The sequence below is a fragment of the Symphalangus syndactylus genome, chromosome 9 (assembly GCF_028878055.3).
Source record: "Symphalangus syndactylus isolate Jambi chromosome 9, NHGRI_mSymSyn1-v2.1_pri, whole genome shotgun sequence".
NCBI classification, from domain to species: Eukaryota; Metazoa; Chordata; class Mammalia; order Primates; family Hylobatidae; genus Symphalangus; species Symphalangus syndactylus.
This window is the reverse complement of record NC_072431.2, coordinates 80,499,668-80,516,366: the sequence shown is the minus strand read 5'-3', so window position 1 is coordinate 80,516,366 and position 16,699 is coordinate 80,499,668. Positions and strand designations below refer to the sequence as shown.

Below are 16,699 nucleotides of genomic sequence, written 5' to 3'. Positions count from 1 at the left end.
TTATTAGCTATTAAGAGTTTCAAAAAGTAATACCTGCAATTTGGGGACAGAGTTCAATATAATTTGTCCTAGGCTTTCAATGACTTTGTACATCCTGGAAATAATCATTAATTGTAAATGATAAGTACTTTCAGGTTTTAACAAACCTAAATACACATTCTTTCTAATACATTCTCATAAAGACGGACATTTCAGAATTAATTACATCACACACTGGTATGCTCTCTTCAGTGGACTTTCACAAATATCAAAGAAAGATCATAAAATATTATATTGCTGATTTCTTCTTGCCCCATTCCAAACTTGTATAGACCTTTTACTGTGTTTAGTACTTCCTTTCTTGATCCAGTTGCCTCTCTTTATCATCTACCAATTAACTATTCTAAATTTATTCTAATTATATTCAAATCCTTCATAGAACTCTGCCTCTCATTGCAGTAGATGATCCAGCCTTTGTTATCACAGAAGAAATAGACCTCGTCTATTGTCACTTCCTTGATTGTCCTCCACTTTGGCCTCCTGATATCACTATTGATATCACTTTGTATGTCTTTCTATCTTTTTTTAAACCATTGTATTAAGTCACATTGCATGACAAAATACTAAAGACTGGGTGGCTGAAACAACAGATATTTGTTTCTCGTAGTTCTAGAGGCTGGGAAGCCAAGAATCATAGAATCGGTATATTTGATTGCTGGTGAAGACCTTCATTCTAGCTTATAGAAGGCTTCTTTTTCCTTGCATCCTCAGAGAGAGAGAGAGAGAGCTCTAGTCTCCCTTCCTCTACTTAACACTAATGCCATCATGGAGGTCTTACCTTATTTGCCTCATCTAAAGCTAATTACCTCCCAAAGTCTTCACCTCCAAATAACATCACATTGGGAGTTAGGCTTCAACACACGAATCTGGGGGGGATACAGACATTCACCACAGCCATCTTTATAGTTAATTAGTATTAAGTAGTATATTCATACTGTGCAAATATCACCACCATCCATCTCTGGGATTCACTTCATCTTGCAAAACTGAAACTCTTTACCCATTAAACAACCCCCTATTTCCCTCCCTGCCAGGAGTTATGAACTCCTGGCAACAACCATTATATCTTCTGTTATCTATGATTTTGACTACTTTAGGTTCCTCACTTAAGTGAAATCACATATTATTTGTCTTTTGTGATTGGCTTATTTCACTTACCATAATGTCCTTCAGGTTCACTCATGTTGTAGTATATGTCCAAAATTTCTGTGAGTATTAGGTCTATTTGATCTATGTGTTTTTCAAGTCCTCTATGTCCTTATCGATCTCCTGTCTGGATGTTCTATTCATTATTAAAAGTGCAGTACTAAAATATCCTACTACTATTGTATTGCTGTCTATCTCTTCCTGCATTTATGATTCTCTTGACCTTGGTGAGCATTTTCGTGACAGTTTTCTGTGGGGTACATTATTTAACTCTATCTTATTAGGATTGGTTTCTGAAAATTTATCTTCTTCCTTTGTTTGGAGGATCTTTGCCTGATTCTTCATTTTCCTTCACTCTCTGTGTAGGTGTTTCCACATGAGACAAAGCAGGCAGTTCTTCCATTCTTCATGACCTGGTCTTGTAAAGAAGAAGACCTTCACCCTTCAGCCTGGCCAGAGATTTGAGAACCTCTGCCAACTGTTTTCCTTCCCACGTGAACCTGAGAGATGGGATTTTTGTTCACTTGCTCTGTGCTGAGGAGAGGGGGAGCTATGGTGACTACTAGCCCAAACTCCCATTTCCATTATCCCAAAGGCAACTGACTGTGCCAGATTCATCAGAGTGTCATGACTGATAAGACAGATGCTGTTTTTTGGAGCAGCCCCAGAGAAGCTGGGGTCCTGGATCAACTCTTGGATCTATGGTGACTATCTCTAGATCTAGATCTGTGGCATCTACAAGCCCAGGCTACCTTCTCCGTCTTTCCCCAGGGGGTTAGACTATGTTGGATTCATCAGAGTTCCAGGACTGGTGAGATAAATCCTAGTTCTTTAGGCAACTACCGAGAAGTTGGGGTGCTGGACACATGAGTGAATCAACTTTTTCTAGGGGGCTGAGAGAGAGGATTATTTAAAATCTGCTTACTCTGTGCTGAGCATATGGGAGAGTCTGTGCTATCCACCAGTCCAGAATGCAATCTCTGTTCACTCTTGGATCATTAGATTGTACCATACCCCTCAGGGCTCCAGGAGTGGCAAGACAGAAGCCAGTCCTCTGGGGAGCTCCCTTGGAAAAGTTGGGGTGCTAAACATGGGAACCAGTTGAGGGGAGAACACCCTGAATGAATCTGAGAGCTAGGAAATCTCTTCCTGATTGTCTGGTACTGCACCAGGGGCAGGGAATCTGCAAGAGGGTGACTAACTCAAATCTCCATATCACCTTCAGTGCATCTGTTTTGCATTCTGTCAAGGTGCAGGAGCCTTTCACTTCGTTTCTGTATTTCTCACAAAGGTAACTTGTTCATGAATCAGTTTATTAACTGGGGAGAGGAAGTTCAGAGTTTCCTACTCTGCCATCTTGCTAAGGTCATTCCCCATAAATTTTGTTGTTTAAATTTTCATTTTTCAGTCGGGCACGGTGGCTCATGCCTGTAATCCCAGCACTTTGGGAAGCCGAGGCAGGTGGATCATGAGGTCAGGAGATCAAGACCATTCAGGCTAATATGGTGAAACCCCATCTCTACTAAAAATATAAAAAATTAGCCGGGCGTGGTGGTGAGCACCAGTAGTCCCAGCTACTTGGGAGGCTGAGGCAGGCAAATGGTGTGAACCTGGTAGGTGGAGCTTGCAGTGAGCCAAGATGGTGCCACTGCACTCCAGCCTGGGTGACAGAGTGAGACGCCATCAAAAATAATAATAATAAATAAATAAATAAATAAATAAATAAAATCCTTTTTCTCAAGATAATTTCCCATTTCCTTTATGATTTCTTATTTGATCCTTTGTTTTGTGGCATCATGTTTAATTTCTATATATCTGTTAATTTTCCAGTTTCCCTTCTTTTGTTGATTTTTAGTTTCTTTTCATTTTTACTGGAAAAGACACTGTATGATTTTAACCTTTTTAAATTTATGAAGAAGTGATGAATGGTAGCTGGTCCAAAAGTGATCCTCAGCAATTCACGCTGTTCCTGTGTGTGCCTGCCACTCTTACCAATAAACTGTTTACTTCTCACGTTGACATTGGGCCTGGACATTTGACTGGCTTGGGCCAATTATATTATAGTAAGCATTGTGCAAATGGAGACTTGATAAGTACTTGCACATTGGGATTAGTCCTCTTCAGAGTCTTATCTGGGATCTCAGTCACTATCCTGTGAAAGACCAACCTATGCCCACAGGAACAAATACAAGACACTTGCCAGTATGCCCCCCTAAGCCCCCAGCTAATGGTCAATACTAGCTTGCCAGCCATGTGAGTGAGGCCATTTTTGAACCTTTGCAGCTATTGAAACTGACACCATGTGAAAGAACCACCCCCAACTATCTTCTGAATCCTGGGAGAGAATAAATGGTTGACTTAAGCCATTAGGTTTTAGAATTGTTTGTTTTTCAAATAGTAGATTCTGAAACGGAGTGGAGGAAAGGATATCCTCATACTTAGTCTTAAATTTGATGACTCTGAGGTGTAATTCATTGTCCAGAGTCCTTTCTTCTAATCTGGCTTAATATTAGAATTCAAGTTTTATTGTTTTCCTAATTTCCTGCTTTTTCAAAGCAGTTGTTTGAATGGCTCCAAATAAGATAGATACCACAAAATGCCATCCTATTGCTCTTGGAACAATAGACTTCTAGACAGTTTCCTTTGTCCAGCTGTGTCACAGACAGAATCATCCTCATGGTTCTTAAAACTGAAATGACCATGGGATTCAGCATTCCTTTCCTCCCTTTGCTTTGGCCTCTCACCTCTGTGTCTGTATTAGTTTTCTCTTGCTGCTGTAATAAATTGACACAAACTTTCCAGATTAAGGTGAAGCCCATTAATCACAGCTTTGTGGATCAGAAGTCTGGGGAATGTCATCTGGGTCTTCTGTTTAGAATCCATGATAATAATAATGCCAAAATTGGCCAAGCACAGCCGTGGCTCACGCCTGTAATCCCAGCAATTTGGGAGGCCGAGGCAGGTGGATTATCTGAGGTCGGGAGTTCAAGAGCAGCCTAGCCAACATGGTGAAACCCCGCCTCTACTAAAAATACAAAAATGACCTGGCTGTGGTGGTGCGTGCCTGTAATCCCAGCTACTCAGGAAGCTGAGGTGGGAGAATTGTTTGAACCCAGGAGGCGGAGGTTGCAGTGAGCAGAGATCATGCCACTGCACTCCAGCCTGGGCAACAGAGTGAGACTCTGTCTCAAATAAATAAATAAAGCCAAAATCAAGGTGTTATCTTGATTCTTATCTATAGAGGGTCTGGGGAAAAATCAACTTCCAAGCGCATTCAGATTGTTGCAGAATCCAGTTTCTTCCATCTAAACTGTTTATTTCCTCATGCACTGTCAGCCAAGGGACTCTGTCTGCTCCTAGAGGCTACCCATATCCTACTCATGTGATCACCTCAAGCTTCAAAGTCAACAATAGTGCACTGAGGTCCGCTGACACTCTGTTCTCTAACTGGCCCTTCTAAACCCACAGACTATCCAGTATACACTTGTTCTCTATTCCTCCTTTGAAAATCCCCATTTTAGATTCTGTCCTGAGTTTCTCAGTCAAATATTGACTGAATTATCATCAATCATCATTATCATCATCATGAAAATAGTATTACTAGATTAGTACTAAAAATACTAATGATATTACAACCACTAATTGTTAATTAATAAACATGTTGAGCACTTAAACTACATGCCATAGTTTGTTTATTTTTTTGTATTCATTAATTACAGTTTTTATAACTCTGACAGTAGTCATTAAAGTTTAGGAAAATGAGGCTCAGATGGGTCAAATAACTCATGAATGTCACTCTGGAACCCAAGCAAGTAAGTATATGCATTACTTATATATATATATAATGTATATACTTGTAAGTATATAATATTATATGTAATATATAATGTATATACTTGTAAGTATATAATATTATATGTAATATATAATGTATATACTTGTAAGTATATATTATATGTAATATATAATGTATATACTTGTAAGTATATATTATATGTAATATATAATGTATATACTTGTAAGTATATAAGATCATATATAATATGTATTTACATATATAAATATATAATATTAGATAGGTGGCATCTGTGATAGAGTTGCTCCAGAGTGGCATCCACAGATGACCATGGAGCTCCTATCCTTCCCTAAGCACCTCTCACAATGCATCTCTCTCATGCTTCAACATCTCTGTGCTGTCCATCCTGATCTCAAATTTTAACTTTTAATTTTACATTTTGCCAATTTGGATTAATTCGTGGAACAAAGCTATGAAGTAGGGGACCAAATCAGAAGCCCCCATGGGATAGGAGAATTGATCTCTATGGAAACCATCAGAGACACCGCAATTATCTTCGCCTATGCTAGTCACCTGCCCAAACCAAAGTAATCTATCTCTCTTATTAAAACCCTTCAAGGGCAATCCATCTGCAGGTTGAGTCCGAGGTTTTCATGCCCTGACCTTGGACTATTTCTTTTGCTTATCTTCTACCATTTCCTATCTACCATTTTACAATCTGCTATACCTAACATTTTTTAATTTCTATACACATTAAGAGGCTCTCACAGAGCGGGACTACCATTGCGCATACTGTTTCCGTTCCTGGAACAACTACGCTTCCTCTACTTCTCCTTTTTCATCCAAGTTCTACTTTAATTGTCAAGATTATATCAAGTGTTATCTTTGGGGAGATGTCCCTAAGCCCCGACAACCTGGTTAGACTAGGTATTCTTAGGTATCCTTCCTATGCACCCCCACAGCACTCTGAGCTCAGCTATTGCTGTATTGCCACACCATATTGAAATTATCTACTTATATGTTTGTACTTTCCATTTGCTTACGGACACCTCAAAACCAGGAGCCCTGTTTTTCATCTTTATATAAAAGCTTCCAATTACAGTGTACTAAATATTTTTGAAGGCTGCTTTTTATAATTGGCTAGTTTTTTAGGAATTCTAATCTATCATTATATGAATTATCTGCATAATAACCAGACTCACCTTGTGTCACCACCATCCCCAACATGTCTGTGTGCACATACATAGATGTATAGTACCAAATAGGTATCTTCCAATAATAAGTGAGAAATAACAAGTGATTCTGCACTATTGTAATTAGGCTCACATAGAAATTCCAGAGCTATTCTGTTCTCACAGCTAAAAGATCCAGAAGAGTTATTAAATAATCCATTAAAAAATGAATTAAGATCACACAGTCTAGCTTCTAATAGTAAATATTTCTGTTGAAAAAAGAACTTTTATTGTGTTTTTAACCAAAATCCCATTCACTTTTTTTGTGTTTTCAGGTTGGACAAGCCCTCTGAAAGTCACTCCTTTACAACCTCATCATGAAGGACGCTCAATAAGTCACATATTTACATTTGATGAGGAGGCAACATGTACAGTAAGATTTTTCTTGCTGGGTGGTATTATATATATATAATTAGTTTATTTCATTGTATTGTATATATATAATTAGTTTACTTCATTGTTTAGTTATTTGATATTGTATGCCTTAGATGAATAGCTACTATGTATATAGTTCTTCTTATGTTCCAGGTACTGTGCAGACCCTTGCAATCAATGTATATTATGCATTACCTTGCATCATTCCTACAATACCATGGGGGAGGAGTGAGTAGTAGATGCAGCTGGTGCCCATCACAGACTCCCTTCACTGGCAAGTGTGTCTATTCCCAGTAGCAATGAGTGATGACCACTGAAAGGCTAACAGCCACCAGACTGGAGGACTGCACCTTCTCATGCTGTCTCTTTCAGATTTTGGCCAGTGACTGACTGACTTCTTAGAGCAACAGATTAATGCTACTCTCCAGCTGCATTCTCACTAGCTTCTTTTCCTTCTCCTATTCTACTGTCTTCACTCCCCTTGGCCCGAGGACATTCCCACAATATATCACTGGAACAACAATACTGTCTGAATCCCTGCTCCTTAACAAGTAGTGTTGTTATTCTCATATTATTTGAGAAAACAGAAGCCCAATGATGTTAAGTAACTGACTTTTGATAAGACATAATAAATATAAAACCAAAATTTAAACCTAAATATTTTTCAGAATTTAAGGATTATGTTCTTAATCATCTTCCTGTGTAGATTTTATAGTCTCTAAATCCTTGGCCTTTAAATTGAGATACTTAAAGAATCCTAAGACATACACAGATATAAAAACATTTTTAAAAAACAGCTTTATTGAGATACATGTCATGCACCATAAAATTCAACTCCTTAAAGAGTGCAATTCGGCCGGGCGCGGTGGCTCACGCTTGTAATCCCAGCACTTTGGGAGGCCGAGGCGGGCGGATCGTGAGGTCAGGAGATCGAGACCACGGTGAAACTCCGTCTCTACTAAAAATACAAAAAAACTTAGCCGGGCGTGATGGCGGGCGCCTGTAGCCCCAGCTACTCCGAGAGACTGAGTCAGGAGAATGGCGTAAACCCGGGAGGCGGAGCTTGCAGTGAGCCGAGATTGCGCCACTGCACTCCAGCCTGGGCGACAGAGCGAGACTCCGTCTCAAAAAAAAAAAAAAAAAAAAGAAAAATAGAGAAGATAAAACAAATAGAAAACAAAAACAGATTTAAACCAAATTATGTCCACTGTTAAATAGAATTTAATATAATGAACTTAAAAGTCACAAATTGTTAGTTGGATAAAAAATTAAGACCCGGCTGGGTGCAGTGGCTCCCGCCTGTAATTCCAGCACTTTCGGGACGCCGAGGCGGGCTCACCTGAGGTCAGGAGTTCAAGACTGACCTGACTAACATGGTAAAACCCTGTCTCTACTAAAAATACAAAAATTAGCCAGATGTAGTGGCGGGCGCCTGTAATCCCAGCTACTCTGGAGGCTGAGGCAGTAGAAACGCTTGAACCCGAGAGGCAGAAGTTGCAGTGAGCCAAGATCGCACCATTGCGCTACAGCCTGGGCGACAGAGAGACTCTGTCTCAAAAAAAAAAAAAAAAAAAAAAATTAATACCCTACTATACACTGACCACAAGAAAACCATGTGAAATATAAATGGAAGTTTAAGGTAAGATGTGAAAATATATATCATTCAAAAACTAGTCAAATTAATGCAGAATTAGCTGTAATAACATCAGACAAAGTGAATTTCAGAAAAAGAAATTTTACTAAGGACTCAGATATTTTATAATAGGAAAGGGATCAATCAGTAAAATGTACGTAAAATGTATTTAAAATGTATATCACCTAATAACAGAACTCAAAATACATGAAGCACAAACTTATAGAACTGAAAGGCAGATTTAAAGTTCGTAGATATTTCAAAACTCTGTCCTCAGTAGTTTATAGGAAAGGTAGACAGAGAAAAAGGGGGATATGGAACATATGAAAAACATTGTGAACTAACTTGACCTAATTGATATAAATAACAGTGGCACACAGAACGTTCACAGAGATAAATTATATTCTGGAATATCAAACAAATCAAATGAAATCAAAAGAATTGAAATTATAGAAACATGTTCTCTGATTGCAACAAAATTAAACTAGAACTCAATAATAAAAGATGCCTTGTAAAAAATAAAAACATATGCACTTTTAGAATATAGCGATATGCAAATGGTTAATACATCATTATAAAGTTAGGTTTATTTCAGGTATGTAAGGTTTGCTTAACTTTAGAAAATTGATAAATGTGATTCGTTGTATTAACTGATTAAAATACAAGTCATCTACTCATCTCAAGATATGAAAAAAACTGACAAAAAGGATTGACATTATCCTTAAATTAATAATGGATGTCTGTGAAAAGGTAAATCAAACTTAATATTAAATAGTGAAATGTTGAAAGCATCCCCTCTGTAATCAGTCTCAAGCAAGTCTGTCCTCTTTCATGTCCTGTTTTCTCCTCCTCCTTTCACCTAAGCACTGAAGTTCATAGCCAGCCCAGTCAAGCAAACATAAAAATGGTATACAAATTGGAGGTGACTAAACAACACTGTTATTCTTGATAATATGATTATGTATGTAGACATCCAAATAAATATGCAGTTAAATTACTTTTCATTTTATTTTACCTTATTTTATTTTTAAGACAGAGTCTTGCTTTGTCACCCAGGCTGGAGTGTAGTGGCGTGATCACAGCTCACTGCAGCCTCAACCTCCTGAGATCAAGCCATCATCCTGCCTCAGCCCCCCAGGTAGCTGGGACTACAGGCATGCACCACCATGCCCAGCTAGTTTTTGTATTTTTGTAGAGACAGGGTCTCCCCATGTTGCCCAAGCTGGTCTGGAACTCCTGAGCTCAGGCAATCTGCCACCGACTCCAGCCTATACAGTTAAACTACTGTGATAAAAAGAAACTGAATAAGGTTTTTAGAAATAAACATTATTGGAAATGCATTTATTGTATTCTAAATATCAGCAAGAAACAGAAAATTTTAAAACATTTAACCTATCACTTAAAATTGTATCAAAAACTATTCACTATTGAGTAATAAATTTATGAAACTATATTCAGGAATCCTATGGCAAAACTAGTAAATGTACTGAGAGAAAATCTAAAACCTAAATAGACAAGGAAATATGCTATTAGCTGGAACGGAAACTTAAAATGTTTAAAAAGTTTAGAGCTTCCTAAGTTGATTTATAGTTTCAATGCCATCTAAATCAATATTCTAACTATGTCTTTGTGGGATTTTGAAAAGCTCTTTAAAAAAATAGATACATAAAAACAAAGAATCAGAAATAACTAACACTATTCTTAAGTAGAGGGGAAAAATTCAATATCCTTTTATAGCAACTTGCTGGCCTCCTAAGGGTCACAATGTTTTAATGGAAAAACTTCTGTTTTCAAGAAAAAAATATTCACTCGCTAGGATGTAACCTGAGTGTTGAAGCAATTCTCCTCTTGCCTGAGAGAATAAAAACTACTCAAAGCTTTTCCTGACCTACAATTAAAAGAAACAATAAGAGGCATTCTCGAGCTTGCAGGATAATACAGATTCTGGGTCCCACATTTTCCCTAATGGCCTCACCATTGGGTTAGCTTACTAGAAACTCAGTATCAGAGCATTTACCTTGAGAAGACAGCCATGAGCAGGCTTTTCTGCAAATGAAAGTAGCCTTACAACAGCCTTCAGTTTTAGGACTTCCAAATTATGCTAAACCTTTCACCTTGTTCATTCACGAAAATAACGTGCAGGCATTAAGAGTACTTACCCAAAAACGTGAAGGATAATAGAGGCCAATCACGTATTATAGCCTGTGATTGGACTCAGTAGCTAAGGCATATTTTAATTGTTTAAAAGCAGTAGCAGCAGCAGCCAAATTGGTAGTTTCATCTGAGCCGCTTTTAAGACACAAGCTTTATTTGCAAGTCTTGCACACTGCAAAAAATATATATTAAATTCCAGTCAAACTCTGTATTTGTCAGCAAGTAGATTAACACCTTCTGGAATTCTTCTCTTGTCTCCTAATTTCTATCTGAAATGTTGCAACTTACTTAACCCTGCTACTCTACTACCCCTGCCTCATACAGGTGAAGACCACAATTGTGAGTGTAGTGTTAGAAATAGTGGCTCCTCATGTTCATATGTGAGACAATCCCTTTGATAATCCTGAGTTGATACTTTTTGTTTTTGGGTCTTATTATAAAACTCAGAAGGAAAATACCAGGCAGGGTATGATCTTATCACCTGAAATGAGTTAATACAGAAGAGAACTCTCACCTAATATAAGTCAGTTTCTCCTGAGCTTGTACATATAGCTAAAGACAATTCAGTAAATATTTATACAGATAGTTACATGCTTTTGGAGTATTCCATGATTTTGGCATGTTATAGAAACAAAGAGGGGGACCCCCCATTAAAAACAGTCTCCAAGCAAATGCACTCCTTTCTGCTATCCTCTTATCATCACAAACTGCCATTATTAAGATTGAAGCTCATAGCTGTAAAACTAAACCTGAATATCAAAGGAATTCCCTGGCAGATTTCTATGCTAAATCAGCTAGTGTTGAAACTGTTAGGATACACAATTTGAATAAACTCTGTAAGATTGATCCAAGTCAACTCCGCTATGTTGACCTATTTAACAAACTGTGAAATGTGCCTGATTTGGAAAAACAAAATTGGTATCCGAATGGCTGTAAATTCAGTGTTAAACGCGTACTCACAGAGCTCTCAGATGGGTGCCTAATACTTCCTTCTGGTACTTCCTGAGTCCTTGAAGCTTCCACTGTTAAAAGCTCTGCACTCCACAAAGCTCTTCACTCTACAACTCATCATGTAACAGACAGCATTATCCAAATTGTGAACAAATACTGGAGGGGTAGCTGTTATCAAATTGATAAAATGGTTTATAACCAACATTTGGTTTGTCAAACTCATAATCCTATGAAAACAATAAAAACTTCAGGTGGTGTATTTTCACTATCGGACTTTATTCAATTGTCATTTTCAGTGAGATATCAGTGTATTTACATGTTATCTGGCTGGACAGAAGCTTTCCCATCTGGGAAAGCTGATCTTATGATGGTAGCTAAGAAGTTATTTAAAAAGTATTTCCTTTATGGAGCATCCCTGGAGAAATCTCCAGCAACAGAGGAACCTATTTCACTGGACAATTTAGAAAGCAGTTGAATAAGCTTATGCACACAATGGCGTCACCATTGTCCCTATTACCCTTAGTCTTCTGGAAAGATCAAAAGACTAATGGCATTTTACAGCTGAAATTGGCAAAGTTAACTGAATCAATTTGATTGCATTGGCCAAAGATATTACCTCGGCTTTAATGGTAATCAAATCCACCCCCAATGGAAAACATCGATTGGCTCCTTACGGAATAGTTCCTGGAAGGCATATGCCCTTAATAATAGAACCTCGTGTATCTTCCATTATCCTAAACTCTGATATGACTAAATACTGCAGGCTTTAATGCATTATGTCTAAGTGTATTTTCACCAAGTGAAGGAGATCTTCCATGACCCACAGACTGAGAACGACCAGACCTTTCAAAACCCAGAACCTGGAGATTGGATCTTCTGAAAATGACATCAGAGACCTCATTGAACCCATGGTCCTTTCCCTATTGGAAGAGACCATACCAAGTTCTACTTGCCACCCATGCTGCAGTAAAATATCAAAGGCTTAAACCTTGGGTTCACATCTTAAAACTCAAAAGAGCCCCTCCAAGCTCCTGGAAATGTATACCTGTTTGAGACATGAAGGTAAACCTGACCAAGAAAGCTTTTCCCCAGAAGCAGATGGCATCTTAGACATTGACAGCTATCCTAAGGCCATAAATCAAGACTTTTCCGACATCATGAAAACTGAAAACCTTATCCTTTTTCCTCTTTTTCCTATTTCTGCCATCCTAATCCTTCCCTTTCTTTACAGGAAAAGCCATGGACTGTGATTTGTGGATGGCTTTAGCAAAGGCTTATGCTCCAGTAAGAAACCAAAACAATTGTTAAATTTGTAGCTAAAACTGCCCCCAAATCAGGAAACGATTCCACTCATGCCACTGCCTGTCTGTGTTACCAGTGACAGTCATGCTAAAACCTCAAAGGAGGAGTGGAAATTGATATTCTAGACATGACTGCTACTTGCTTTCCTGTGCTTATTGAAAACAATACTCTGACCTTTCCAGTTAATAACAGAATGGCTACCAAATATAAAAAACCTATCCAGGTGATGCCTACAAAAGGTATATTGTGCTTCCAGGCATTGAATACTCGAGATTTGGGGATCACTTATGGGGGTACAAGTAATTGCTTGTATGATGTCACTGGACTAAATGCAGTAAGGTCTCATTCCACTGAATACTGTTATGCATCCTTCCAGCATGCTATAAAGGGACCACACACACAGAAAATAAATTACTAACTGAACCTGGCTCACACGCTATGTAGGCCTATGAGTGAAAAAGTGTAACTGGCCTCTGCTCGCATGCCACCAGGTGGCCCTCTTTTCCAGCCCCTGGGGGCCTGCAGATACACTGGGTCTGAGGAGAATTTGTTTACTGTGTTCTGCCTCCTTGCTGGTTCATATCTTGCTAATGGGCCTGGCTCACTCCTGTCTTCCAAATAGCTTTCTCTGAAAGTTTCCATAATACCTTCCATAATCAAAGGCCAAAGTGATCAATAACCAAAATTAGTACTAACCTTAAAGTGGAATGAAGATAAGTTAATTTCCACTGAGAAAAGTTTCTAATGAGGTTCCTGGATGCTCACTCTTGTTGGTAGATGGTGCCAGTTGTATGGAACTTGAAGGTAATCCATAAATTGGGAAAAAATCTTGAAATTTGTGGCCAATTATATTTTCCTGGGTTTAAATGGGAAGAAGCCACTCTCCTGAAGGGGGATAAAAAGGTCATGTTCAGCAAAAACACTTAATGGAACACCATACAGTGTTAGATCTCTTCTTGGCTTATGTTGGGGTCTTGCATATGGTGCTAAACAGAACTGAATGCTGCACTTATCTTCCCCCTGGTTTTACTACTACAGAAAGCTTCATTTAAAAGGTAGCCAACACTGTGATTCCTGTAGACACTGCCACCGAATGCACCAGGGACACTTCTCAGGGGAAAGAAACACGTGACGTGTTTGTGGGAGTAGCTAACAGCTGGTTTGCAGGCGTCCTAAATGGTGGACGGCAAGGGATGGCTAGTCTAAGATTTTCTCATCTCTGTGTTTCATTTAATCATCTACAGATTACTATGATTGATATTACCAGCTAACTACAAAAATAGATATCTCTTTAACTCAGACCATTTTACAGCACACTATGGTTCTTAATTGCCACTCCGCCCCAAACACAGACTATGACCACTAAGACTTAAATACTGACGAACTGTCTTTATTGCCTGAATTTTGAATTGTTTGTTCTGATGAGTTTGGTTCGCAGAGATTTCTGTTGAATAGTATACTTCACTTTCTTTATATTATCCTCCCAAAAGCCATTATAGTGGCCTCCCTCCTGTGTTATATCCCTTAAGAATCATAAATGTTCATATGTAGCCATCCTTTGTACATCAAAAGATCTCATTACAGTTAGAGTAACAAAAACACGAGGAAAACATAATCATCCAACTAATTTCATATAACGAACTGTGAATTTATATAGAGATCAAACAAGTCCATTATGAAGGTGACAGAAAGGAGTGTCAGTGCCTAGGTTTTGGTCAATCTCTTAAAATTGAGTGGCTGAGCAAAAGAGAATAATTGTTAAATTAAGTTACATTTTGCCTGAAACTAACCTATGTATGTAATAAACTGTAATCTAAATTATAGGTGAACCAACTGCAACCTAACAACTTGTGAGTAAATTCTTACAACATGCAGCTGTGTTGCAGCCAATCATAGCAGCCAAGCTTTCAGCCAATCACAGGCTGCAAACCAGCAAAACATGTTAAACTAAGGCAAACACGGAACTGTAACCATGTAGACTATTTTTGTATGTCACTTCTGTTTTCTGGCTATAAATATTCCCTGCCCACATTTTGTAGTGGAACTCTCTGAACTCCTTTTGTGTTGAGTGCTACCTTGTTCACGAATCTTTTTTTCTGCCCAATTAAACACTGTTAAATTTGATTTAAGGTTCTTTTTTTTTGTTTGTTTTTTTGAGATGGCGTCTCGCTCTGTCACCCGGGCTGGAGTGCAATGGCATGATCTCAGCTCACTGCAACCTCCACCTCCCAGGTTCAAGCAATTCTCCTGCCTCAGCCTCCTGAGTAGCTAGGATTACAGGCACTTTCCATCATGCCTGGCTAATTTTTGTTTTTTTTTTTTTTGTAGAGATGGAGTTTCACCATGTCGACCAGGCTGGCCTTGAACTCCTGATCTCAGATGATCCTTCGGCCTCGACCTCCCAAAGTTCTGGGATTACAGGCATGAGCCACCACGCTCAGCTTTTCTTTTTAATAGTAACATGTTCACAGGTTCCAGGGATTTGAACATGGATATATTTGGGGGTTTAAATATGAATATATTAAAATGATTTAAAAACTTCAAGTAAAGGAAATGAGGGAAATTTATTGCCAGCAAGTGTACACTAAAAGAAATCCTGCCTAATAAAATATTACTTTTTTCCTTGTAAGGTTCATATGATTGTTTTAAATAAAAGTATAACATTGTCCTCTGAATATATGTATGACAACTGTAGAGTAAGAGATGAAAGCATGTGATAAATTAACATCAGGTTGCAATGTTTGTACACGTTATGCGAAGTGATATGTTAACTCTAAGTGAACTGTGCAGAGTTAAACATGCACGTTGTTTTCTCTAGAGCAGTCACTAAAATGCAATGTAAAGAAGTATAGTTAAAGAGTCGATTGATGGCTTAAGTTGGAATTCTAAAAAAGCAAAAAGACAAATTTAAATAATTCCCAAAAAGGTAGAATAAAAAGGAACAGAGAAATAGAAATGTAGGTTTCTCCAGAAGCCAGTAATAAAATGCTACGCTTAATCCAAATATATCATAATTACATTAATTACGTTAATGGTAATATACTAAACATTCCAATTAAAAGGCAGATATTGTCAGAATAGATAGTAAAGCAAGACACAGCTATATGCTATTTACAAGAGGCGTACTTCAGATATATAAAGATACAAATCCATTGAAAGTAAGTCAATGAAAAATACGCAAAATGTAAATAAAATATAAATAGGCTGTAGTGGCTATTTTGAGATCAGATTAAATAGACTTCATGACAAAGGGTGTTACAAGACATAAAGAGAGTCATGTCTTAGTTACAAAACAGTTAATTTGTCAAGAAAACCTAACAATCATAGATGTGTATGCATCTAGTAACAAAGGTTCAAAATACTTGAGGCAAAAATGAACAGACCCAAAAAGGAGAGATACACAATTCCACTGATCACCTTAGGGGGTTTTAACATCTGTCTACTTGATGAAGCAACTAGACAAAACAACTAGTAAATACATAGATCTAAACAATACATCAGTCACCTTCGGGTAGTTGATATTTATAGAACACTACACCAAACAAACACTAAATATTTTTTTAAAATGCACATGATATGTTTACTACTATAGATGATATGTGGGGACATAAAACAAGTCTTAATACATTTAAAAGTATTGAATCCATCCCACATATATTCTCTAGCCAACAGAGTCAAATTAAAAATCAATGACCATAAGACAACTAGGAAAATATCAAATATTTTAAAATTAAACACACTTCTAAATAACCTACTGGTCAAAGAAGTCACAAGATAAATTAGAAAATATTTAAACTTAGTGCAAAATAAAACATATCAAATTTTGTATAATGCAGTTAAAACTCTGCTAAGAAGAAAAATTAGCCTTATTTGCTTCCCTTAGAAGACAAGAAAGATCTAAAATTAATGATAATGTTTCAATATTAAGAAACTAGAGGCTGGGTGTAGTGGCTCACGCCTTTAATCCCAGCACTTTGGGAGGCCAAGGTGGGTGGATCCCTTGACGTCAGGAATTCAAGATCAGTTTGGTCAACATGGTGAAACCCCGTCTCTACTGAAAATACAAAAATT

General features: G+C 37.8%; 1 protein-coding gene across 1 annotated transcript in view; it reads left to right on the top strand.

Moving 5' to 3' along the window:
• The window catches only part of SPMIP7 (sperm microtubule inner protein 7), a 60,597-nt gene that overhangs the window by 2,053 nt on the left and 41,845 nt on the right, over positions 1-16,699 (top strand). Inside the window, exon 2 of the mRNA XM_055294444.2 lies at positions 6,489-6,586. Within this exon, the coding sequence (XP_055150419.1) occupies positions 6,489-6,586 (98 nt within the window). The remainder of the gene's footprint in view (positions 1-6,488; positions 6,587-16,699) is intronic.